Raw genomic sequence first — 27,732 nt, forward strand, 5'->3', positions numbered from 1 at the left:
TTTGTATTGATACAATACTCCCTCGTTCCCCTCCTCCTCCTTATCTTCTTTTTTTTACTTTTTGAAATTGCACATTTAAATCTCAGGTCAAGTTGTGTGTTGAGGTTCAAAAATATAGTATTTCCCAAACAGTCGAAACTAGAGAATTAAGCCACTATAGAAATAGTATCTTTTGAATGTGTGTTATTTTTTAATATAACATTTTTAATAAACCAGAATCAAATGATCTCAGACGGGGATCAGCAACAAGTTTAATTTCATTTACTTTATTTGATACATCTATTGGGGGAATAAATCATGTCGGAATCAGGTCAGATTTAGACCAAAAGCTAACGGCAGTGCTGGTTAGGAGACCCTCAAAACGTTTGCCAAACCTTTTCTTACCCAAATGGTCAGTGAGAAAGCCCTGCGAATATTTTTTGACTTTATAATGTAAATAATAATTAAACCAGAGTGACGGTTTAGGCAATCAGAACGCAAATCAAAATACAACTCAGCGAAGTGGCTTGACCGTGAAGAAAGAACCGCATTAAAGCGAGGGTTCAATGTTACTGAGAGAAAAAACAAGTGGTATACCAACCAAAGCACACTCCGTTTTTATTTATTTATCAAATTTATGAAATCAAACAACAACAGAAATCATAAATTGGCTTGGTGAGCATTTTTCTTTTAATTTCAAAATATAATGTTTATAATTGTTCTGTTTACATTCGAAACTGACATAAGTAAGCAGTCCTGCTTCCTAAATGGGCGTATTCTTTTGACCAAAACGCCCTCTGATTGGCTCAAAAGTGTCGTTTAACCGTCCCAGTATCCGCTTAGCGTCTGGATTCCTCACTTTCTGATTGGACCTTTGGCTGTCAATCACTCGGGATACCAAGGAAGAACGAGGTGCCAAGATGAAGCACTACGAGGTGAGTGCCATAAAATGAAACCTTTGTAACTTCGAGCGGAACAAAGACTTACTATTGTTTTGTTTAAATATAATAAAACTATTTAATATACATAATTAGTATAATACCAGAGTTATAGGTTGAGCTCATGCTGTGACCGGAGCTTTTGTAGCTTTGGCATGCGCGGACATTTTACGGTTTTAAAGTCGTCGTGTGAATACAAACATGTCGTCATTTATTAATCTATATTTCTAATTACAATGTTGGAATAAACGTTGTAATTTGAGAAATCTCGGCGATAATCTCGGGGTGGAATGACTCGCGGCACGTCATTTTTTTTTTTTAAATAACCATCCAGTTAAAGGGACAGTGTGTAATATTAAGCCCCTCCTAGTGGTTCAGAAAACCCTCAGTAAAAACAAAGTGATTTGAATAATAGACAAAAAAACTTGTATCTTCTTTTATATAGTGGAATCCATACCTCGTAGGCGCCGCCATGTTTGTTTGGCATCTTGCTGCTACGCTGTGCTCATTCGGCACTGGTTTGCCCTCGTATTCGACAATACAGTGTCATTTAGTTGTCAAATACTACACAATGTACCTTGAACAAAGTCTTCAACAGATTTTTCATCATAATGTCCATCCATTATCTGCACTGCTTATCCTCAGTAGGGTCGCGGGGGTGCTGGAGCCCATTCCAGCTGTCTTCGGGCAGGGGACAGAGAGACAGAAAATTCACTCGTTCATCCACACCTAGGGACAATTTGCTAAGGCCAATCAACCTGGCATGCAGGTTTTTGGAATGTGGAAAGAAACGGGAGTGCCCGGAGGAAACCCATGCAAGCACGGGGAGAACATGCAAACTCCTCGCAGGAGGGTTCGATCTCGTGACCTCAGAACTGTGCCGCGCATGCGCTAACCACTGCTCCGCCGTGCTGCTTCATCACAATATTCATTATAAATGAAAACATTTGCAGTTTAAGAATGTTGTCCTGAAAATAACAATGTAGCAGTGTCAAAAAAGACTCAAGTGTTTCAACAGTAATGTGACTATTGAGCAGTCGCCATATTTGTAGTTTCAACTCCTTCAATTTTTGGTTGTAATCCAACATGGTAGCCGCTTAAAGAGTCACTTGACCCTCGGAAAACACAGTCTATGACATTTATCACGATAATAACAATGTAATAGTGTAGAACAGGGGTCAGCAACCTTTTTGGTGTGGGGTGTAGACATCCATGACTTCAACTATTCTTCATCAACAATGAACTACAATCAAAAGCAACCATACCATTCATCAATAAAATCTTATTTCAGAAACTTGAAACACACACACACCTTTAATATATTCGCCATCAGTAAATGGTTTTCTGTGCTTTGCTATTCAGTGAGCAATGTGATAGCTTGCTTCAGTGGTGGTGTTTTTAGCAGTGACAAAGGTCTTCAGGGTCTGTGTTTGTTGGCTGTACCTGGAAACAGCGCGTTTTCATGTCTCCGCTTTTCGAGACTCGTCCTTGAATTAATTTCCAGATGGGGCGGCAGTAGCTCAGGCGGTAGAGCGCTCGTCTTGGGATCAAGGGATCCCAGTTCGAATCCCAGCTTGTCCGTGTTACATGTCGAAGTGTCCTTGGGTAAAACACTGAACCCCTAACACCCCCAATAAGCAGGTTAGCGTCTTACATGGCTGCAATACAAGGCCGCTATTAGGAAATGTGAAGCACACTGTAAAGCGCTTTGGGAAGTCATTGACATTGAATGCAGATCATTTCATTTCATTTCATTTCAAAACGAGATGTGGTCTTGCCCAACACAATTGGAACGGAACAGGATCAGGTAGAGGGCATGTTATATGTCGAAGTGTCCTTGGGCAAGACACTGAATCCCTAATCCCCCCAATAAGCAGGTCGGCGCCTTGCATGGCTGCCAAGGTCGATTGGTGTGTGAGTGTGTGTGTGAATGGGTAAGTGTGAAGCACATTGTAAAGTGATTTGGGAGGTCTTCATTGACTTGAAAAGCGCTATAGAAATGCAGACCATTTACCATTTAACACTTGACGTGCGAATTACAACGCTCTCGAGGCATAATGCACAAACAGCACGGTCATTTTTTGCACAAAGCCTCAGTCCACTCCGGCTGAAAAAAACGAGATTTTTTTTCGTGTTTCGTTGTTTTATCGCGCGCCGGTGTTTCTGTGGGTGGGTTAAAACACGGATCTTTCCTCCTTTTCATCCTTTCCTTTCATCATTATTATTTTTCCTTGCACTCGCGAGCCACTGGCTAACCCCTCGCGTGCCAATAGAGTGTTTTTAAACGGACGCCATTTTGTAGTTAAATCTTCTTCCATTTTTGGATGTCATCCAAGATGGCGACCGCTTAAAAAGTCACCTGACCTCTCCCACCTCAAATGGAATCAAAACGGATCTGGATTTAGAGAACGATCGGCACAAAATGTTTATTTACTCTACCTGCTTATTCACCCCGATTCAAGTTTTCAAGGATTCTTCTTTTGCAAATTGCAATAACTCATAACTCAAATCATCTGCTCTTAGTTGCCTGAAGACAAATATATTCAAATATAATCCAAATATTTGAGAATGGATATTTTTACCCTTGCAAAGGAGTTGGTGTGTGTCCTGTAGCCCAGGCGTGTCGAACTCATTTTAGCTGGGGGCCACAAATGCTATTAAAAAAAAAAATCTCATAGGGGCCGGACTACTAAGTTTGGGAGAAAGAGAGGGAAAGAAAGAGAGTGATAAACAGATAGGGGGAGACCGAGTAACAGTGAGAGAAAAAAAGAGCAGAAGAGAGATATGAATGGAGAAGAAGGGGGAAATGAATATGGAGAGAAAAAGAAAGTGGAAAAAAGAGAAAGAGAAAAAGAATAAGAGAAGTGAAACAACAGACAGAAAGAGTCAGCTGGAGAAAAAGAGACAAAGTGAGGTGAGAGAGAGAGAGAGGGGTCGAAAAAGGGAAAGAAAGAGAAAAAATAGAAAGAGCAAGACAGAGAAAAAGAAAGAGTTGGGAGTGAGAGAGAAATAGAGAAAGAGTGAACAGGAGAAAGAAAAAGAGGGAGAAATAAATAAAAAAAGAAGTGAGTCAGAGAGAAATGGAGAAATACTATCACAATTGTTTTGCAGGTGTTAACTGGCTTTGGTGACATCCGGTGGAAATATTTAAAACTACAGCTCATTTTCCTCTTGCGCTTCTCTCACTATTGTCTTGCGGGCCGGATTTTAAACCATTGGTGGGCCTGATCTGGCCCGCGGGCCGCCTGTTTGACACCTGTGCTGTAGCCGCTGAAGCCGTTTATCCTCGCTTCACCCTCGTCGTGTGTTTTTATAGATGGGGGCAGGGGGCAAGGGGGTTGTCAATTGGACACGGGTTACCCATAATCCCCCACCCCAACCTGTTTGAATCTTTTTGATCACTATCTCATTGCTGTCAAGGACCAGGGCAGGAAACAGAATTGAGAACCCACTCGCGTAACGTACTCACAATTTATTAAGGAGAGGAGGAATGCGCGCACACTCCGGGGATCGACGGTCGCAGAAGTGGATTGAAATCCAAACAAAAGCGTGGTGAAAATCAAACAAAACAGGATCAAACGCAGGCAAATTCACAGACTAGGCATGTCACAGAGTTTAACAGGAGTCTTGCAGAAGTTTCACAGAAGTATCACAGCCGCTCAGACAACTAACGGCTCTAAGGACCGCGTTTAAGTACTCCCAAGGAGCAATCAGTCAAGGCGTCTCAGCCGGTGTCCATGGGCAGGACCATTTGGGCGCCATGGCAACCGTGATAGTTGTTATTACTTTATTTTGGAGTAAAGTCAATCAATCAACATTAATCATAGAAAATGGAATGTCGAAAATACACCCGATAAATGTTGCTAGATCACGGCATCCGACAAGTGAAAAAGTGACACGGATTTAGTTTTAAAATCAAAAATGTTGGTTCAGACTCAAAAATTGAAGATAGATTAATTTTCTTCCCTCTTCGTACCCCTTTAGCCCTCCAATTGTTCATGTCATTCCACAGGGTTCAGTACTGGGCCCACTTCTTTTCAGCATTAGCATGCTTCCATTAGGTGATATTATTTGCAAGTATAAGATCAGTTTCCATTGCTTTCCAGATGACACACTCAACTATTAAGATTTCTTTGGATTTACAGGTCAAGTCAAGTATATTTGTACAGCCCTTAATCACAAGAAGTCTCAAAGTGCTGCACAGACTACTATTACTGTATTTTTCGCACTATAAGGCGCACCGGGTAATAGGGCGCACCCCGAAAAACTAGTTTTTGGTCCTATTTTTGACATACATAAGACGCACCGGATTATAAGGCGCTACAATGGGAACGTGGACAAAACAGTCAGATGATTCAGTCCAACTGATTACCCCCTTAACATTCCCAAAGCTTGCAAAGACGCAAAGACGTGTCGAGAACACGTGCGGATGCGGTGTCCGTACGATGTCACTCAAATGCATCGTTCCATCATTCGGAAGGTTCAAGTCTTGGGATTCAAGAAATGCCAACCATTCCTTAGTTTCTATTTTCTTTTTCGCTCGCCACTTTACTGTGCATATGACAATAAACACTTGGAATTGAGTTGAATTTAAAAATAGACACTCCATTCATTATCTGCACCGCTTATCACAGAAACATCGAGTTCAGTCTGAAACAAGATACAGGGATAATATATATAGCCAGAGTAGCTCACCGAAGTCGTTGTGTTCATAATAATGTGCAGCCGTGGTCCTCTTAAATCCGTGAGTTTAGTAAATCCAGGAAAATAAAATATTTACAAATACAAAATAGTAAAAAAATGCTTTCTGTATGCCGTCAGCCACGTGCTATACACATTCATCTTTTTCGGCCAATTGCAGGCTTTGTTTTGCCGTTTAAGCCAATGCCAGCCTGTAAATGATAAAAAGGATCCGCCCCTTGACCTCCGAATAACTTTAGCCAATAGTGATCCATTCAAATGATGATCGACACATTGGTTAGCCAATGAAACGCCGGTAAATAAATCCCAGCATACACCGCGGACTACTTGGCGTTCGGGGGAAAATCTAGTCGGCGCCGGCAAGTTAGTTGCAAGACTTAATATTGATCCATAAATAAGGCGCACTGTATTATAAGGCGCATGGTCAGCTTTTGAAAAAAATAAAGGCTTTTAGGTGCGCCTTATAGTGCGGAAAATACGGTACACCCTCCCCTGATCTCAAACGCGCAGATTTCTTCTTGGCTCTATGAATCACTAGCAAAGCAACGTTTTTGGAACGAGGGCTCCTCCCAGAAACATACAGGGAAATTATATCAAGTAAAAATACTTGTAAATGCCAGCTCGTACAAAAAAAAGTTAAACACAAAAAATTGAACAATGCAGGGTGGAAAAATACTGCACTGCCTTGAAATGGTTCAGTCCATTTGATTCAAACGGATCATTTTTGACTTTAAACACTTCCAATCCATCTCAAAACTAAAGACGTTTCTCTGAGTTTTAAGCAAGTTTTCAAAAACCAAATACAGTAGAGCCCTGGGATAACGCATGAATTGGTTCTGAGGTGGGGATTAAAGTGAAGTTTCTGTATAGTTGGTGTTAGAATCCTATGGTAATTAGTTCTGAAGCCTTTTCCACTCCAGATAAAAATATTCAGAGAACAAAATAGTAAATAATATGAACTACATATGTGTATTTATTCACCTTTAGGTATGATGTGACTGGAGCTGGTGTAGTAGAGTAGTGGGTGGATGCAAAAAGGGTAAAGAGATAAAAAAGGGGGATAAAATAAAACCGATTTTAAACGTCCCCCTCGGGAGGATTGCCGTGTAATTAGAAGATCGCCTTCCCATTTTTCATGATAGCCCCTATCGTCAATTGGTCACAGCCATGTGACTTAACAAGGGTTTGTGTGCCTTCTTTGTATTGTGTAATAATCGCTTGCTTTGTTTTATCATCACTGCAACCTTTGTACTCGTAGCGAATAAATACAGTACAAGAAAATACAGTATTGTAATGCACTTAAACTCAATAATTTGTTTTTTATACCCGTCAACATTTCCCTCATAATTTACGAGGTTTTTGATCATTTCAAATTGTGTACGCTGTATAATATATTTTGTACGGGAAAACAGAGACTGCATTTTATTTTTTAAAAACGTAGTTTTTGTTAAACCGATCGTGTCTCGTCTCAGTCACCGGTAGCGGACGACAACGTCTTTGGAGATTGCTAAAATGCAACTTTTGTCCTCGATCAAGCATTTATTTGGTTTACACCAATTAGCTTTGTTTTTATTCTACATAGTGGGGCAGCACGGCGGCGCAGTGGTTAGCGCATGTGCGGCACAGTTCATGTCATGGGAACCTCCTGCGTGGGTTCAAATCCAGCTCCAGACTTCCTGTGCGGAGTTTGTATGTTCTCCCCGTGCTTGCGTGGGTTTCCTCCGGGCATTCGGGTTTCCTCCCACATTCCAAAAATCATGCATTTCAGGTGAATTGGCCGGTCCAAATTGTCCCTAGGTGTGAATGAGTGAGTGAGTTGTCTGTCCCCGTGTGCCCTGCGATTGGCTGTCAACCAGTTCAGGGTGTCCCCTGCCCACTGCCCGATGATTGCTGGGATGGGCTCCGGCACCCCCGCGACCCTACTGAGGATAAGCGGTGCAGCTGAGAAATTATTCTACATAGTCTGTCTTGCGGTGAGTAAATAGGTGCCGCATTGTTTTAGTAAGGTATTTTGAGTGAATGAACGAATGAAAACTTGATTTCGAACATTATGAAAAAAAAAAAAAAAACGGGACAAAAACAATGTTAACATAACATGTTCGAAAAGGGGTAGTAAGAAGCAGACGCTTATTTTCCCTACCCCTTCATCTTCCCTATTAATGACATTTTACAGATAGCTCCTCTTTTGTTTCTGAATACAACACAATGACACTAACAACAATAGCAATAATAACAGTTATGATCTAATAATAGTAACAATAACGACAAGGTTAACTATAGTTGTAAACGCAGTATTTCAAATCTCTCGTATCACTCCTACTCCATTTTCTTTATCTCTGTATTCTGCCAGTAATGTTTTTTCTTTTAATTTATATTCTAACACGTGAATAGTTGGGCATTGTTTTATCTTGTAAATTGTTCCAAAGTTTGACTCCACACACAGACACACACATACTTTTCCTGGTGGTTCTCACACTTAGGATCATGAATTCACGACAGCCCCTTAAGTTATAACTTCCCTCTTTCCGAGTCAATCATTTATGGAGGTTTTCTGGCACTTTGTTTTTGTTGATCTTCGATAGCAGTTGTGACGTTGAAAATGCTTCTAAATCATCCAATTTTAATAATTTAGACCGCAGGAATAAAATAAGTATGATCCCGATATCCTACCCTGTGTATGGTTCTCATTGCATGTTTTAGGAGGGGGGCTGTAGTGACATTTTGTAATTATTGCCCCAAACTTCTGCACAATATTATTGCTTAACAAGTGTACCGTATTTTCCGCACTGTAAGGCACACCTAAAAGTCTTAATTTTTTTCAAAAGCTGACCATGCGCCTTATAATACAGTGCGCCTTATTTATGGATCAATATCAAATCGCAAAGTCTTGCAACTAACTTGCAGCCGCCGACTAGATTTTCCCCCGAACGCCAAGTAGTCCGCGGTGTATGCTGGGATTTATTTACCGGCGTTTCATTGGCTAACCAATGTGTCAATCATCATTTGAATCGATCACTACTGGCTAAAGTTATTCTGAGGTCAAGGGGCGGATCCTTTTTATCATTTACAGGCTGGCATTGGCTGAAGCGGCAAAACAAAGCCTGCAATTGGCCGAAAAAGATGAATGCTTATAGCACGTGGTTTGACGGCATACAGAAAGCATTTTTTTACTATTCCGTATTTGTAAATATTTGATTCTCCTGGATTTACTAAACTCACGGATATAAGAGGACCATGGCTGCACATTATTATTGAACACAACGACTTCGGTGAGCTACCCTGGCTATATAATTTCCCAGTATCTTGTTTCAGACTGAACTCGATGTTTCTGTGATAAGCGGTGCAGATAATGGAGGGAATGGAGTGTCTATTTTTAAATTAAACTCAATTCCAAGTGTTTATTGTCATATGCACAGTAAAGTTGCGAGCGAAAAAGAAAATAGAAACTAAGGAATGGTTGGCATTTCTTGAATCCCAAGACTTTAACCTTCCGAATGATATTTGAAACGACGCATTTGAGTGACATCGTACGGACACCGCATCCGCACGTGTCTACGACACGTATTTGCTTCTTTGCAAGCTTTAGGAATGTTAAGGGGGTAATCAGTTGGACTGAATCATCTGACTGTTTTGTCGACGTTCCCATTGTAGCGCCTTATAATCCGGTGCGCCTTATCTATGGAAGATATAGGACCAAAAACTATTTTTGGGGGGTGCGCCCTATAGTGCGGAAAATACGGTAATTACAATCAAATAAGGCGATCAATTGGCTGAGGTTGACAGGTATGTTTTGATATCATACAGTTGGGCAAATGCCGTGAAGAGGGTCCAGAAAAACTCAGTAATCTTCACCGTAAAGTAAAAACCTAATAAGGCATTGCAAATGTTTTCATTTATAATTAATCCGCAACCTTTTCGGAAAACACACACGAAGCAGAGGAGGAGGGGCGCTAACGTAAAGCCTCTAAATAACACGGCACGTAACTGAAAATGTCTAAATTCCAGGTAAAAATGCGCATTTTTATAATAGAATCATTATTATTTCGACGTGCGCTCGCGTGCCACTGGTTGCTGACCCCTGTACTATGGTATCAATTACCAAATGACTTTGTCTTAAATTTGTTGGGCTCCTTCTTGATTTATGTCGGCCATAAAAACTTGATCTTCATTGGTGAGTTTCCAACCTGTCTGAGATGAAGTCCCACATTTGACCACCAGGTGATTGTGCGCTTGGGGTAGGCTTCACCCGGGGGTGGGGAAGACCCAGAGAATCCGAAACATTCTCACCTTGCGGTGGCAGGAAAGGGAAACCTTGCAGGTTTTGTGACCCGTGGAAGGGTTTTTGTTTGGGGGTTGTGACATCACCCCCAGGACATATGGGGTTAGGGGGCTGTTGTGCAGAGTGAGCAGTCCGTTTTATATTTAGCTGCAGAGAGAGACCAGGAGATGGGGTTCCAACGGTGTTGGTTGTCATAACACCTCGCACCCTAAGCTGTTGACCCGACCCGGACTGGTGTCCGGGGTTAGGGCCAGGTTATGGTGCGTTGCATAATCCAATGCGCTCCGGATAGTTCTTTCTGCGAGACCGTCGGAAATAGCGAATCTCCTGGGGTCAGCCGGGAGTTAAAATAAGCCGTTGGCCAGAATTGAAGGAATGAAAGCAGGGCGGCCAGCGAGGGTGGGCCGGGCATCCGGGACGGGGACGAGGGAGGGGCCGCCAGTGGCAGCAAGCATGGGGGAGACAGATTTATTTCCACAGCTGAGCCGGGCGAGGTTCTGGAACCAGTCGAGGTTCAGGAGCGACGCGAGGGTCCGGGTCTAGGGAAAAGCGGACCTTGGACATGGACGCCCTGGCGTTGGAGGCCGCCGGGAAGAAGTCGGCTAACGGGGCGGCGGCGCCCGTGCTAGCCCCTCCCCCTGTTAAACGTAAACCTGCGAAAAAGGCTAAAAAAGCTGTTGTTTTCTTTGAGGTGGAGATACTGGATGCCAAGACCAAGGACAAGCTCTGCTTCCTGGATAAGGTGAGTCCTTTTGCCTTCACAAACAACCTCGTCTTTGGCATGGCATGAAATTCTGCACCGCGAACTGTAAAACAGTCCCACCGGGGAGGAGTGGCACCTTTTTTAGAACTTTACCAGCCCGACTCTTCCTGCTTGTTGGTCTTAACACAAATTTAAACAGTTCATAGTCCATTTTCAGTGGATTTTTCATGGGCCAAAAACAAAATATCAATTCTATCATTTAATCTGGACTAGGAGACACCACCGGTACTGCTACTGGTTAGCATGAAAGGTTATCAGTTCTCTATGTATTTTTCAAACAACTTGTGTTATTACCAGAATGTACTTGCTTACTAGCCGAATTTAGAACTATATAATTCATTATTGATTTTAGGGGGTCGGCATACGTGCGCACAAAATTAACACAAGGAGGCACGAGACAGGCATATCCGCCCACACCCGTTCCATGTCCTTATGACCCCCCCTGCCCAATCGCTTCTTCCTATTCAAATACAATGATGACTCACAACACGTGGTAAGCTTTCTCTCCTGGCTTTGATCTCTTTGATCCCCGGAAAAACTAACATCAGATGCGACAGGAACAAAATGAAAATCAATCCAAACGGCTTGCCGACATCTTTTTTCCGTTACTCCCCGAGCCTGCACAAAATCTAGTCATTTTATTCCTACTTAGTTTCTTTTGTCTTTTTTAGCATATTTGGTATTTGAGTAATCCAAAAGTAAGTGAAAGTAATCCAGTTAAAGTAACCCTACCCAACTCTGGTAGAGACTAGACTATTATGACACCATCCCCTGATCTAGAACCTATATGAGGGCAAGGGAAAAACTCAAAAACCTCAAGTCAAGTCATGTTCATTTGTGATGCCCTTAATCATAAGGAGTCTCAAAGGGCTGTAGGGACTACAGACCATTATGACACCATCCCTGATCTAGAACCTATGAGGGCAAGGAAAAACTCAAAAACCTCATGTTTATTTGTGACGCCCTTAATAACAAGGAGTCTCAAAGGGCTGCACAGACTCTAATGACACCATCCCCTGATCTAAAACCCACATGCGGGCAAGGAAAAACTCAAAAATCTCAGCGGGAGGAAAATAAACCTTGAGAAGGGACCGCACATGAGGTGATCCCCTTACAGGATGACCAGGCTGCAATGGATGTTGGGCGTTAAACGCTTGTAAAAAAAAACTAAAACAGACATCCATTTTTGGATGGCCTCCTGGTACTGACAACATTAGTCATGTTGATTAAAGATACAGTGTGTGATATTTACTGGGTAACTTAAACCTTTGTTTATTAAAATAACAACAATATGAACTATCATATAAATGTGCATTTTTTTAAATACTCGTAGGTTTAAAATGTGCAATTACATGACATACCATGGGGCTAAGAACAGCTGAGTAGACCGTGGACCGGTTCTGAAAAAGGCTCTCCAGCGATGGGTCTTTGCGATTTTCTAGGAAATGTGATTTTTCACCTATTTTAGCCATACTCGTCATAACAACAATTATCTTACATAGTAATTACATTATAAGAACATAGTACAGACATGATAGCTTGGTTGAGGTTGTTATTTATCTTTTATCATCATCTTTATTTATCTTGCTATAGCTGTACCTGAAACACTTGAAGCCAAACTGAGCAAAATTAGGCTAAAAAATGAGACCAAAACACTAATCCGGCCAATTCCTTCAACTTTATGGCTTTTTAATTCGTTCAACAATTCAGGGGAAACCCAACCCTTGATGTCTTTGAATTTTCCACTATTTTCGGGGGTTGTTTTGTCCCATGGTCTCGAACGTGTCGTCCGTGGGCAAGGGGGAAACCCCTAGGAACAAATGAGCATACCTGTCGAGCTGTACGCTTTTGCTGTACAAAGTACGTTTAGTATGCATTTGAAGACGTGTACGACGTACAAGAAAGTCTATACGGAAAAAAGCAAATTTGTCAATGATGGGTACCATCCGGTATACACCGACGATCACCAAACGGCAAATCAATCAAGTCAAACGAGTTCGCCGCGGTAGCCTCTATCTCGGTATGTTTTTTTTTTTGTTGCAAACGAAGCGAACGCTTTGATGCTACTGTGCGCATGCATCTGCAGCCTCGGATTTCATGTAATACAGTAGTTATGTAGTGAAAGGAAGTCCGTCTCTTTTTAGAGAACCGGCTTTCAAACGGCTCACTTGCTTTGATGCATTATATTACGAATGATGATGTTGTATAAAGAAGTTAAGAAAAAAATGAGAACATGAAAAAAGACAGGTTTGTGGTTATCCCTTGAATCAGTAAATTACCAACAATAATTGAATGCAGAAAATGAATTCATAATTTGAATAAGAAAATGTCTTATTCTACTTCATTCTATTTGCATGTATTTTTTCCTTCTCCAGTGAACGTCCAAGCGACTTCATTTTTAAACTTTTTTTTTTTAATAATAAACCTCATTAATGTCGAGCAACTCAGTGTCTCACAACAAAATGTTCATTAACAATATATATGATATAACAAAACACATGTACAATATAACATGTTAAACTACAGAAATAAACAAAAAAATATGGTGTAAGATTATTTTGTGTTTTTTAAGGGAAATACGACAGGTATGACCCGAGTAGCCCGATAACTGGGTCTGAAAATAACTGACCATTGGGATTTTCTGGGAAATTTCAATTCTAACCTATTTTAGCCCAATGTTCAACAATTACGATCTGGTAGTAACATAGTAATAACACGGTATTAACGTGATCTGATGTTATTTTAGAAATGCATATCAGACAAAGAAAAGGTCTCTGCTTCAAAAAGCTTAGCGCTAAAACCATTAGCTCCGTTGTATAGGTGCTCGTTTAGCCGTCATCCTGGATTTTTACGGCACGCCGTCCCAAGTTTTCGATTTCATCGGGTCGCCATGGAGTTGCAGGATCCTGAAACCCGAATAGCAGCTGTCGGATGGCTCACGTCCACGGGACGTGCGCGGGCGCAGCCGGGGCTAAATTTACCGCTAATTGCCGTCATGGACGGAAAATGGGACGGTCGGACCGTCCTCAATTTTTTTCTTGCGGTTTGCAGGTGGAACCCAACGCCACCATAGGGGAGATCAAGTCCATGTTCCACAAGAGCCGTGAGTGTTCCCGTCAATCGCTTTCCAATGAGGAGATAGCTCGCTAGCTAGTGCGGAACTGACATTTTCCCATTTTCTATACCTTTTAGATCCTCAGTGGTACCCGGCCAGACAGTCCATCCGCCTTGACCCGAGTAAGTTGTCCGGACCAAAGCGCATAAAATTGCAAAGTTTCAACTGCAATTGCTGCAAATACACGAAATAAAGATAACAGATATGTATTGAAAACACATTCAAATGTATTGGAATATGCCCTGCGATTGGCTGGCAAGCAGTTCAGGATGTCCCCTGCCCACTGCCTGAAGAAGCTGGGATGGGCTCCAGCACCCCCGCGACCTTACTGAGAATAAGCGCTGCAGATAATGTATGAATGTATTGGAGAATGCCTTTGAACCAGACGCGTTCAAAGTCCGGCCCGGGGGCCAATTACGGCCCGTGATAAAAATTTTACTGGCCCGCAGCCTCTGTCATAAAATATATAATATGTGGCCCGCCAGGAATAATGACCACAGTATAAAATAAATGTGTACAAAAAAAAAATATCACCATTTTACCAGATTCTGGCAGTAGCCCTTTAGCCATGTTTCCATTAGCTTTCTCTGAGAATTTTATCCTACCCCATTTCCTACATAGTGACTTTAAATAAAAAAAGGAAAGTTGAGTGTGAGGGCCGCCGCTTCCACGAGAAGTGAAAACAGGAGTATTTTTTTTTTTTTTACCAAAATCCACAACAGTAGTGTCTGGCTAATTTGTCAATGGACTGAAGCTGTTTTCAAGGAACATAATATCAATAGGCACTCCCAGGTGAAACATGCTGACTACAGAAATCTAACTGGAAATGAATACTGTGAAAAGGTAAAGCAACTGGAAGCAGTTTTAACTGTTTTCACGAGACCTTGCAAGTCAAATAAGTTCTTCAAAGGCGAGCTACAAAGTTGCAACGCTGATCGCCAAGCACTACAAACCTTTCACGGAGGGTGGATTTGTTAAAGATTGCTCAGAAAATTCCAGGCTGAATAGTCGGCCCTCATACATTTTCAGTTTACCAAATCCGGCCCAATGTCTGAAAAGTTTGGACACCCCTGCTTTAAACCTTTCGTGGGTATCGTCTAGACACCTCCTAGTGGTGTAAAAAAAACTTCATTCATTTGAATAAAACACTTTTGATTCAATTAATAAGCAAAAACACATGAACCATCTCAAAAACATTATTTTGGGTTGAGATTTGTTTTTGATGGTACACAATTTGAAGAAGCTGACATGTTTGGCTGCCATCTACATCTAGCTTGTCCAGATTTAGCACTTAACGGCCCCTTTCTACACACAGCAGAGCCCCAAATGTGATTGCCAAAGGCCGAGTCCTGTCGTTCAGGCATCTGTTTTTTAACCCACAGTTTTCTTCTTTAGCCAGTCATGTTAGACACTTGGTTGCAGGCTATGACTCACCGTTGTTATTGTTAGCTGCTATAAATAAATAAAAGCTTGCTTTGTCACTCACCCTGTATGTGATGGTCGCTGAGTTCCATCGTTCAGGCATCTTTTTTTTTTCACCGTTTCCTTCTTTAGCTTCTCATGTTGGCCACTCGGGGCAGGCTATGGTTTGCTTTTGCAATCTTTTACTGACCTTATTAGTAGCTTCCTCCAAGTCACCAAATTTCTTGATTGATCAGTCTGTGCTCATGTAAGAACTTCTGGAGGTTTGCTTCTGAATTTTGTCAGGTTTCCGTAGTGTGTCTCCTTCCAATGCACATATTTCAGCTCCAATCTAAGCTCCAGAGACATTGAGTGGTGACTTATTACACACTGTCTCTTTAAGGTAAACTCCAAATGAACACTCAAAAAGCATTTTCCTGGACAATATGTGTTTCAGAGGGAAAATCTCTGAAAGACGAGGACGTTCTGCAGCAGCTCCCTGTGGGAACCACGGCCACTTTTTACTTCCGAGACCTGGGGGCTCAAATCAGCTGGGTCACGGTAAGCAAAAATAAAAATAAAAAACCATCTATATTACTAGAAATTTGAACAGAACTGCAAAGATTCTCTGAGTTTCTTCATGTCCATCTCCAAGATATCTATGTCTACTGCCACATAGTCATGAGCACCTTTGATACACACACTTTTAAATGTGACTTTTTTTTGGATACCATTTTCAACAAAGTATTTATAGATAACTTTGAATAAACAATGAGTGCTATGACATAGCTGGAAATTAAATTAATATTTATCCAAACAGGGCTGTTTTCATATCATTATTTTCCCTAATTCTCTTGCTCCTCTAGTCCAGGGGTCGGGAACCTATGACTCTTTCATGAGTACATATAGCTTGGAGATAAACTAGAGCTTGTGCTATTATCTAATGTACTGTTATATTTGGAGCCGATTCTTGCACATGCGAAGGCGAACACAACACAGACTGTTGCTAGGGTTTGGTCCGGTTTATATGGGACACAATTTTAACTACAGCTTATATACAAGGTGTCACATCAACAGACCCCTTTTGGCAGTAAATCACTAAATAATCCTGTATATGGAAGATCACTGAGGGTAAATACGACTGTATTATTGTTTGCAGTATTTTCATGACCTTTTCACTAATGAACTTTGCTTGCACTTTGTTTGGAGATTATTATTTAGGACAAAAATGAGCCTCAACATTTTTTAGTAACTGCTGGAGGGAGACACATTTTAAGTGGTATATCGGAACCACTTGGAAAAGTAAAAATCTGCATAGTAGCCATAATAGGTTTACGTGTTAGACCAGTGTTTTTCAACCAGTGTGCCGTGAGACCTTGTCTAGTGTGCCACAGGAAATTGCCGATTTTTTTTTTAATTGTATAAGTATTTTATTAGTATTTAAATAAAACGTAGCTTTCTGCCATTGATCTCCCTGCTGTAAAATTCATCCATACCGTTAGGTGGCAGCATTTACTTTCTCTTTTTTTAAAGTAATTCTCTGAACATGAGACGGAACCGGTACAAATATCTATTAACCAACAGAAAATAATGAAATAAATGTTATCAAGCAAAAATCATAATTTAAATATCTCGATAATCTCCCCAAAAAGATTGTAAAAAAGGTTAGAATGCATAAATGATTTTTACTCATTTTTAGTTTGTTTCTTAAAACAAAGTCAAGTCCTGTTTATTCGTGACACCCTTAATCACAAAGAGTCCCAAAGGGCTGCACAGACCACAGATTATTGCAAACCACACACTATTATGACACCATCCCCTGACGGAGCTTTTATCGTCGCCGGCGACTTCAATCGGGCATGTTTATGAACTGTACTTCCCAAATCCATTCAATTCGTGAACTGAGCAATTAGGGGAAAAAAACACTGGACCGTGTGTACAGTAAGTCAATCATCTAGTTGGATCCGCCCATCTCTGTCTGTCCCTCACCCCCTCATACTTCCCCCTCTGGAGGAAAACAAAGCCTATACAACAGGGACAGTACAAACATCTTCTTTGTTCCTTTATCTCTTTGTTTTCCTTATATCCTCACTGTAAAATGTGGACCTGGAGTGCCACGTCCAATTTCGTTGTCACAATATAACCCATGTTATAACAATGACAATAAAGGTATATTCTATTCTATTCTACATGGGGGCAAGGAAAAACTTCAAAACCTCAAGTCATGTTTGTTTGTTTGGCCCTTAATCACAAAGAGTCTCAAAGGGCTGCACAGACCACAGATTATTGCAAACCACACACTTATTACTCCATCCCCTGATCTAAAACCTACATGAGGGCAAGGAAAAACTCAAACACCTCAACATGAGGAAAACCGCATAACATTAAGCTAAGCTTAAAAACCGAAGAAACATATAACACAATCCGAAATCACAGCAAAATTATTAACCAGAAAGAATAACTTGGTTTACCTCCTGACCGCAAATGATTTTAAAAATGTTACCTGTACAGTACTTTATTCACACAGCCCTTTACAACAGTCCTTTCAGTGTACCAAAGTGCTTATACTTATACTTTATACTGTCATTTTGGCAACATGATAACTTAAATCAAAAAATCAACAACATGCAACTGCTACTGGCAATTCATCTTCAAATTCTTTTCATGAAAAACACTGTGTTAGACTACTGCATACTAAAAAAAGCCACTAGCGCCATCTAGTAGTGAGTGCTTCCAATTCACATCCATTTAAATACAACAGACAAATGATTGTTTTCAACATAGTCAAAATATTTACCATGAAATCGCTGTAAATGACTAAAACTTACCAAAACATTTTCAAAACGTTCTTGCTCCTCATTCTTCGCTTTTGCCTCCAGCCCATCAATTTCCATCAATAAAGAGCTACCGCCACCTAGTGGTTAGCGAATTCAATGGCAATCTATTCGAACGTAAATGTTTTTGCTTTTACGCACATTTGACTTGATGATTATTTTAAAAACTAAGATTGTGTTTACGATTTTAGCTGCATCATTTTTGTTTTGGTGGCCTTATTTAACATGTGTGTTAGTTGTGACGTCATAACCTATTTTCGAGCAAAGAACTATAATTTGAAAAAATTGTGGCTAGAATGTTCCCAGTCTTTCTAAATATTTTAATGAAGTATTTGAATCAGCGTTGTGGTTTTTGTACTTCCCCTGACTTGTTCTTTGACTTTCAGGTTTTCCTGACGGAGTACACGGGTCCTCTGGTCATCTACTTGATGTTTTACTTCCGGGTGCCCTTCATTTACGCCCCCAAATACGATTTCACCACCAGTAAACACTGGGTGGTCCAGTAAGTCTTGTCTGAAGGTGATCCTACAAAAAAATACCACTGCAGAAATAGTACTATATGGACAAAACACTACAAAAATACCGCAACAACCAAATGAATATCACTTCCTACTTGAAATACCTTTTTTTTTTTAAAAAACACTAACTTAAATGCTACAACAGGAATACTACTGCAGCAATAGTACAAATAAAATACTACTATAGAAGTATGGCAAAACTACTATCTGAAATACTACGACAGAAATACTATAAAAACGACCTGGGATACTCTGACAGAAATATTACAAAAATGACCTGAATTATTATCACAGAAATACTTCAAAAACTACCTGAAATACTATTACTGAAATACTACAGAAAATACTTGAAATTCTATCACAGAAATACTACAAATTAAAATTACAAAATACTACAGCGATACTATAACACTTAAATACTACAAATATAATACAACAGTAATAGTACAAAAATAATACAGCGATACTAGAATAGAGAATCATCACTACTGCGATACTATAATTCAGAAATACTACTACAAAAATACTGTAATACAAAAATATAAGAATACTTCAGATACTATAATATTAAATGACCTTTACACAAATACTACCACAAATATACTATAATACAGAAATACTACTACGGAAATACTACAGCAATACTCCAATACAGAAATATGACTTCAAAAATATTACGGAAATACTGCAGCAATATTTTAATATAAAAATACTACCACAAAAATACTTCAGAAATACTGTTATACAGAAATAATACAAGAATATTACAAATACTATCATACCAAATGACCTCTACAGAAATACTACTATTGAAATACTACCACAAAAGTACGACGGTGGAAATACTAACACAAAAATACTACTACGGAACTACTACAGCAATACTACAATAAGGAAATATTACTTCAAAAATATTACTGAAATACTGCAGCAAAAATACTTCAGAAATATTGTTATACAGAAATAATACAAGGATACTACAGATACTATAATACCAAATGACCTCTACAGAAATACTACTATGGAAATACTACCACAAAAATAGTATAATACAGAAATACTACTACGGAAATACTACAGCAATACTACAATAAGGAAATATTACTTCAAAAATATTACTGAAATACTGCAGCAATATTTTAATATAGAAATACTGTTATACAGAAATAATACCAGAATACGACAGGTACTATTATACCAAATGACCTCTACAGAAATACTACTATGGAAATACTACCACAAAAATAGTATAATACAGAAATACTTCAACCAAAATACGACTGTGGAAATACTACCACATAAACACAATAACACAGAAATACTACTACGGAAATACTACCAGAAAAATAGTATAATACAGAAATACTTCAACAAAAATACGACTGTGGAAATACTACCACAAAAACACACTAATACAGAAATACTATTACAGAAATACTACACTAATAGTTTAATATAGAAATACTACCACAGCAATACTATAATATAGGAACCTTACTACAGAAATACTACTTAGACATTCTAAAAAGTAGAGAAATACTCCAAAATATTATTGGAGAAATACCCCCAAAATCCCTTTGTCCTCCTTGCAGCCTGGCTTGCATGTGCCACTCCTTCCACTACCTGAAGAGGCTTCTGGAGACACTTTTCGTCCATCGTTTCTCTCACGGAACCATGCCCTTGCGCAACATCTTCAAGGTCGGACACCCTCCATAAACCCACCGTGACTCCGCCGTGTACTTGAACGTGCGTGTACTTTTTCAGAATTGTACGTACTACTGGGGCTTTGCAGCCTGGATGGCTTATTACATCAATCACCCCTTATATACGCCACCAAGTAAGTGAATATTGTCATATAGTCTTGCCACATTCTGCATTCCCATTGGCTGAATTCTTGCTTCTTCATCACCTGTGGCTCAATCAAGTTGCCTAGAATCAGTAGATCATGTCATAATAACAGGCAGGAGGTACAAAATCCAGGAGGTGAGAAGAGAAAAAAGGAAATGTCGCTAAAAGGATTGGCGGACTTTCATAATAGGCACATTTTTGTACTTTAGGGGGCGCCAACGCACCAAAGTAATGGATGCCAACTGCCGTTTCACTCAAAGAAGAAAAAACGTTGCCGTTCGATATGTGCAGTAGACCCTGGGATATGACATGAATCCATTATTTTATGTAAAAGTGAAATTGCAATACAACTGAGAATAGAAACCTATGCTAATTGGTGGAACTCTAGATAAAAAACATTGAAATAAATAGTATATAGTGAGTACTATATGGGTTTGACATGACCCGAGCTGGTCCAGTAGAGTAGCAGGTGGATGCAGATGAAATCGTCATGCTCTTAGACAATGTCCTTGCTTCAATCGCCTCCTTATTTTCATTTCTTGATTGGTTACTGACATGTACCTCAGCGTGGGTAGAGGTTTGTATTTTTTGAAAACCGTAGTTATCTTGATTGATTTTCTTTGGGTTTGACATGACTCGAGCTGGTCCAGTAGAGTAGCGGGTGGATGCAGATGAAATCGTCATGCTCTTAGACAATGTTCTTGCTTTAATCCCCTCCTTATTTTCATTTGTTGATTGGTTACTGACATGTACCTCAGCGTGGGTAGAGGTTTGTATTTTTTGAAAACCAGTTATCTTGGTTGATTTTCTTTGGGTTTGACATGACCTGAGCCGGTCCAGTAGAGTAGCAGGTGGATGCAGATGAGATCGTCATGCTCTTAGACAATGTCCTTGCTTTAATCCCCTCCTTATTTTCATTTGTTGATTGGTTACTGACATGTACCTCAGCGTGGGTAGAGATTTGTATTTTTTGAAAACCGTAGTTATCTTGATTGATTTTCTTTGGGTTTGACATGACCCGAGCTGGTCCAGTAGAGTAGCAGGTGGATGCAGATGAAATCTTCATGCTCTTAGACAATGTCCTTGCTTTAATCGCCTCCTTATTTTCATTTCTTGATTGGTTACTGACATGTACCTCAGCGTGGGTAGAGGTTTGTATTTTTTGAAAACCAGTTATCTTGGTTGATTTTCTTTGGGTTTGACATGACCCGAGCTGGTCCAGTAGAGTAGCAGGTGGATGCAGGTGAACTCGTCATGCTCTTAGACAATGTCCTTGCTTTAATCACCTCCTGATTAAAGGGGCTAAAAAAAACATTACACATCGTAAGATGAAAACTTTAAAATCCTAAAGTGTACAAGAATCAGGATGGTTCTACTGACTGCAAAGTGGGGGGAAATGTTGTATGGAGGGGTTGAAAAATATCTTATGACACGACGTAAAGCGAAAACGCCATAAGGCGGAGTTCCTGTATCCCAGGGGTCTACTGTACAAAAACCAGGACAGAGGAAAACGATAAGTTATGCTGATGGTATATTGGGGCAAATGCTGTAAAGAGGGGCCCTAAAAACATCTCATTTCACACTGTAAAGGGACAATGTCATAAGGTGGGGTCGTTGTATCTAAAGATCTACAGTACAGAAATCAGAAAAGTTGTGCCGACCGTGTCGTGGGAAAATGCCGTAAAGGGGGGCGGGAAAAATGCCTTCTCCACGACGTAAAGCGAAAACGCCATAAGGCGGGGTTCACTGTATCCCGGGGGTTTACTCCATTCAATTGCATTGTCCTGTCGTTTCAGTTTACGGCGAGCAACAAATCCGATTGGCTCTCATCTTATTCCTGGTAAGGGGACGTTTGTTTTTTGTATTTTAGGACTGTTTTCCTCAAGACTTTTCATCTTTTTCAGATTTGCCAAATCGGAAACTTTTCCATCCACATCGCGCTGCGCAACCTTCGTCCGCCAGGTACTCTCTCCAAAAGGATTATTTTATTTCTTTTTCTTTTTTACATTAACAGTAGACCTCAGGATAAGGCATAGCGAGGTGAACTTGCTGTATAGTGGGGGAAGGAATCCTTTGTTAAGCAGCTCATGCTTCCCAGATAAAAACATCAAAATACCAAATAGAAGTAGTACTTACTTTATCCTAAGTAATATTCTGTACGAGCAGTAGTACAGGCAAAAGGTCCCCGGTTTGATACCAAGTGGAAACATGTTGGCCAGGAAAGAAATGGGCACCACCAGGCTGTACGTGCCCAAGATGCACCACAGGAAACGAGGCCCCCACCACCCCAGTGGTCAAGGATCCCAACCGATCAACCAACGAAACATGTCCAGGAAAAATGACCTTACCTTGAGCGGGTCCGGTGGAGTCACGGGTGGATGCAGAAAGCTTCTGCTTGTGAGCGTCGTCATGCCCTTAAAAGATTCCTTCGCCTTAATCGTAATAAATTGCAGCCATTTTCCTAAGCGAGGGTATTGATGTCTACTTTGTTTTTCTTGGTTATTATCTTCTTGCTTCTCCCTTTAGCGTCACCGCAAACCATCTTACCCCTAGCTGAATGAAATCAACTTTGTGAGAAAGACATTGTGGGAGGTAGTTCAGCCAATGGCATATCAGGGTAAACGGAAAATGTTGTAAGGTGGGGTTGCTGTATCTTGGGGGTCTACTGTATGTTGGATTTTTTTTGAGGGAAAGTTTAAAACATAGTAAAAGAAAAATATTATTACTAAACGTGAAAAACATTTGGCCAGTTGGCTCATTTATTTGCAGTAATGTAAAAAAAAAAAAAAAAGTACAAATATCATACAAAAGGTATAATTTCAATCTTAACCAAACAATGTCGTCTCAGAATGAAATAGCCCGGCTCTACTTGACCAATTGTAAGTGCATTATTATTACTTTTATGTTTTTATGACGATGCCATCATGTTTACTATTATCTATTGTTGCGAATGTCTCGTTTTCTTTCCATTTACTGAAATCAAAAATGGATTTCAGGCTCCAAAACCCGGAAGATTCCTTACCCGACCAAGAACCCCTTCACCTGGATCTTCCTGCTGGTCTCCTGTCCCAACTACACTTACGAGGTTCACTTTTCTTTTTCTTCGAGTTAACGTTTTCAAACGCTAGATGATTGATAGATCCGACAGAGCGCGCTAAGCCACGCCCACCGTAGTGACAGCGTCTATGTATCACACGGGGAGCAAATAGAGCGGCTGAAACAACAGCGAGCGACTCTTCAGATAGCGGAGCCTTATCGTTTCTTCTCAAAAGTCAGTAGATGAGGCTCAGAATTATTTTCTATTATGATTGTTTCTTTGGCATCAAGGTGTCCAAGCCAACTTTTATAGGTGAAAGCAAAATGGCGGCCATCTATGAGGAAGTCATAGATCTACGCAGAAATAGATTCAGATTTATGAGAGATAATGGTATACAGAGTATATAATCGTTGACAAGATAAACTTGAATTACGAAATGCCACTTTGGCTTGTAATGGTTTTTCTCATATGCTCAAGAGGGCGCTGTGACATACTTAAAGCAGGGGGGTCAGGGGGCCACACAATAGTAGATTAAAGAGAAAGAAAAACAGAGAAAGAAATGAGAGAGAGAGGGAGGGAAAAGGGGTGGGAGAGAGAGAGAGAGAGAGAGAGAGGGGAAGAAAAGGGGTGGAAGAGAGAGAGGGGGAGGGGAGAAAAGGGGTGGAAAAGAGAGAGAGGGGGAGGGGAGAAAAGGGGTGGAAAAAAAAGAGAGAGAGAGAGAGTGGGAGAAAAGGGTTGGAAAAGAGAGTGGGAGAAAAGGGTTGAAAAAAGAGAGAGAGAGAGAGAAAAGGGTTGGAAAAGAGCGAGAGAGAGAGAAAAGGGTTGGAAAAGAGAGAGAGAGAGAAAAGGGTTGGAAAAGAGAGTGGGAGAAAAGGGTTGAAAAAAGAGAGAGAGAGAGAGAGAAAAGGGTTGGAAAAGAGAGAGAGAGAGAGAGAAAAGGGTTGGAAAAGAGAGAGAGAGAGAGAGAGAAAAGGGTTGGAAAAGAGAGAGAGAGAGAAAAGGGTTGGAAAAGAGAGAGAGAGAGAGAGAGAAAAGGGTTGGAAAAGAGAGAGAGAGAGAGAGAGTGGGAGAAAAGGGTTGGAAAACAGAGAGAGAAAAGGGGTGGAAAAGAGAGACAGAGAATGGGAGAAAAGGGGTGGAAAAGAGAGAGAGAGACAAGTACAGTGGAACCTTGGTTCTCGACCATAATCTGTTCCAGAACCTTGTTCGATCACCGAAATCGTTTTTCCCATTCAAAGTAATGTAAAATCGTTTTAATCCGTTCGAACACCCTGAATGTTTACCGTGAACGTAAACATGAAGCTAATCGTACGTTCGCGTTAGCGTACTCTTCCGTACGAAAAATGACGCCAACAAGAACGTGTAAAACTAAAAAAATCAGGTCGTTTAACGTCATTTAGCACCCGGGTCTCCACAACAAGTGGTGAGCGGTTAAAGGATAAAGAAAAGAATTATGAATAGGATTTCTTATCTTTGTGAAGGTCTGCAGAAGCCGTGCTCTATTCCCTCGAAAGAAGGGAAACTCGCACACCTTCTTCATATTTTGCTATTATTTCTTTCTTAAATGCAATAGTTGTACGCACTACTCTTCTTTTTTTCACCTGTAGCAACTTTGCTCTTGCACCGACCTTCTTCGGAAGCATAATTAGGGGCTAAAACACTCCGTTCACCGATATTAAAAGCGAAAAGAAGTGTGCGCGCACGTCATAACAGTTCTTCACGAGGGGTGGGGGCAATCTACACGATCTACACCCGTACGCCGCTCAGCATCGCACCCAAGCGTACCGGCGTTCGAACTCCAATTTTTTTGAACGAAAAGCGAAGCAAGAATTTTCGACATTTTTGGTCGAGAACCGATTTTTTGGAACTGAGAGGTGTTCGAAAACCGAGGTTCCACTGTACAGTGTCTTTGTTCGAGGCACCTTTCTTTGGCAACATCAAGTTGACATATTTCAACCTGCAGCTCGTTTTTCTCTTGCGCTTCTCTGTGTTATCTCGTGGGCCGGATTCAATCCCTTCGCGGGCCTGATCCGGCCCGCGGGCCGCCTGTTAGTGCCACTTGACTTCCTTTAAGTCACAATCGTAAAACTCTCGTCGTCGAAGAAATAACTGTTTCGGTTCTCATCGATCGAGTTGATCGTGAAGCTGCTAGCGTGCCATGCTATATGTGCGCTACAAAAGGGGGCGGGCTGTGGTCTGCCTCGCGTTGTGATTGGTTGAAATCGAGCGCCGTCGGATCCAAAAACCCAATTGCATTTTTTTAGACCAGTATAGCTATTTGATTTTAAAAGAATACCTGGGATACGACATTACAACTTTTTTATCTTCATAATTATGACAAAATAACAATCTTTTCATTTTAGACCCCACTTATGTATCCAAGGGTTATTACTAGTGACCAATGTTCCCTCTAAGCTGCGTGTGTGCGCAATCGCGCACTACACAGAGATTTTCCACGCACGAGAAAATCGAGCCAGCTCACAAAAATCAGGGCTCCAAATTGCTAATTAAGAATAGAATTAAGTCAAAGTGACCCGGACGCTGTCTTCTAAATGCGGTATTTGGAAGTCAATGTCGAAGTAGACGGAAGTTGAGTAAAGTCAGTAGAGTTTTTCAAGAACCGGCTTCTTCGGCTCGGCTCACTAAAAGGAACCGGCTCTTTCGGGTCCCAAACGGCTCTTCGGGTTGTTTTTGCTTCTTTCATCCCTACACGACCAAATATTATATAAAATTGTGCACAAAATGACTTAAAGGAAAGGGGGGGAATAGAACAAAAAAGAAAAAATACCAAAATGAAAAAGTAGTGAAAAGCTGAGAAAAAAACAAAACAAAAGGAGAGAAAAAGAAAAAAACAGAGCAGGAAAAATTCTGAAATAAAGCCAGAAGAAAAGAAAGAAGCAAATAAAGGGAAAAAGGGTAATAGAGAACAAAAAAGTAACAGCTACAATGAGATTTTTTTAAGGAATTTTTAAAAAGGGGAAAAAAACAGGTAAAAATAAAATTAAGGTTGTGTTGCATTCAAATCATTTCCAATTATATCAAGTTAATCTTGCTGCCAACATTGTACTTTAAAAAAATAATTAAATACAGTTCTGTATCGTGCAACCGACTCAATAACCTCCCAAAAATGTTAGTATTATGCGACAAAAGATTCCAGGAAAAAAAAAAGAAATGGAAATCTTGTGAAAGAATTGTAAAATGTCAAGTTTTGGACATGTTTGATAATGACTTAGTTGCCACACTTGGGATTGCTGTTGCTCACTGTTGTTTCAAGCGTTGCTCAGAACCTGTGGAAAATGAAAGGCAACATTGCTAGTGACATGCTTTAAACTTAAGTAAACAGCGCCCTCTTTTGGGGAGCTTTGTGTGTGGCACGCGAACGGCAACCGCTATAAATCCGATGGCACTCGATAAAAGGAATTTCTTTTTTGGGCTTCTTTTTCCAGTTGGGTTCTTGGTTGGGCTTCACGGTGATGACCCAGTGCCTCCCGGTGGGCTTCTTCACCCTGGTGGGCTTCATCCAGATGACGGTTTGGGCCAAAGGGAAACACCGAAGCTACCTGAAGGAGTTCCGAGACTACCCTCCTCTCCGGTCGCCCATCCTGCCTTTTGTCCTGTAAGCGGGCGGGGGGGTCCCCGATCCCGTCGTCCTCGTCCCACCCCTACGTTTTGCACGGCGTGTACCGTTCGGGTTTTGATGGGTGGAAATGTGAAAAATTGGTGTTTTGAGGAAAATAATTTATTCATAAAAATGGATGAAACTGGTTTTCTGTTTTTTCTCAGGAATATGCGGTGGTGGATTTTCATCTATCGAAGCTTTTATTCGCAAAGGATAGCTAGATCATTATTTTTTGCAAACATTTTAGACATCTTTTGAGTTATTTTTTGGGAAAACATTCTATTCAGGCAAAAAAAGAGAAACATTTTAATTTTCATTCAATTATGCAGTGGTTAGCGCATGTGCGGCACAGTTCATGTCTTGGGAACCTCCTGCGTGGGTTCAAATCCAGCTCCGGACTTCCTGTGCGGAGTTTGTATGTTCTCCCCGTGCTTGTGTGGGTTTCCTCCGGGCACTCCGGTTTCCTCCCACATTCCAAAAACATGCATTTCAGGTGAATTGGCCGGTCCAAATTGTCCCTAGGTGTGAATGAGCGAGTGAGTTGTCTGTCCCCGTGTGCCCTGCGATTGGCTGGCAACCAGTTCAGGGTGTCCCCAGCCCACTGATTTCTGGGATGGGCTCCAGCACCCCCGCGACCCTACTGAGGATAAGCGGTGCAGCTAATGAGATGAGAGATTCTAATGCATTTTGAAAATCATTC

General features: G+C 40.7%; 1 protein-coding gene across 2 annotated transcripts; it reads left to right on the plus strand.

The window, feature by feature from the left end:
- Positions 1-807: 807 nt before the first annotated feature.
- On the plus strand, positions 808-27,178 carry tecrb (trans-2,3-enoyl-CoA reductase b). Of its 2 annotated transcripts, XM_088341318.1 has the most exons (12): positions 808-914; positions 10,589-10,639; positions 13,712-13,763; positions 13,853-13,897; positions 15,634-15,737; positions 18,397-18,512; positions 20,121-20,226; positions 20,293-20,365; positions 22,173-22,216; positions 22,281-22,338; positions 23,373-23,461; positions 26,860-27,178. In XM_088341318.1, exons 1-12 carry the CDS (start codon positions 900-902, stop codon positions 27,031-27,033), a joined length of 927 nt encoding a protein of 308 aa, XP_088197444.1. In that variant the 5' UTR covers positions 808-899; the 3' UTR covers positions 27,034-27,178. The 2 variants fall into 2 exon arrangements, with proteins under 2 accessions (XP_088197444.1, XP_088197443.1); XM_088341317.1 differs by lacking the exon at positions 808-914 and having other exon boundaries at positions 10,367-10,639.
- The last annotated feature ends 554 nt before the right edge of the window (positions 27,179-27,732 follow it).

The sequence above is a fragment of the Urocampus carinirostris genome, chromosome 8 (assembly GCF_059441175.1).
Source record: "Urocampus carinirostris isolate Australia breed hairy pipefish chromosome 8, RoL_Ucar_1.0, whole genome shotgun sequence".
In the NCBI taxonomy this organism is placed as follows: Eukaryota; Metazoa; Chordata; class Actinopteri; order Syngnathiformes; family Syngnathidae; genus Urocampus; species Urocampus carinirostris.

What these genes read in the sequence shown, in the direction of transcription:
- tecrb (XM_088341317.1), top strand. Translation starts at nt 10,460, where the DNA reads ATGGACGCCCTGGCGTTGGAGGCCGCCGGGAAGAAGTCGGCTAACGGG. An exon ending in TGGCTCTCATCTTATTCCTG is followed by an intron (nt 22,217 to 22,280) that starts GTAAGGGGACGT and finishes CATCTTTTTCAG; the next exon opens with ATTTGCCAAATCGGAAACTT. An exon ending in GCGCAACCTTCGTCCGCCAG is followed by an intron (nt 22,339 to 23,372) that starts GTACTCTCTCCA and finishes AATGGATTTCAG; the next exon opens with GCTCCAAAACCCGGAAGATT.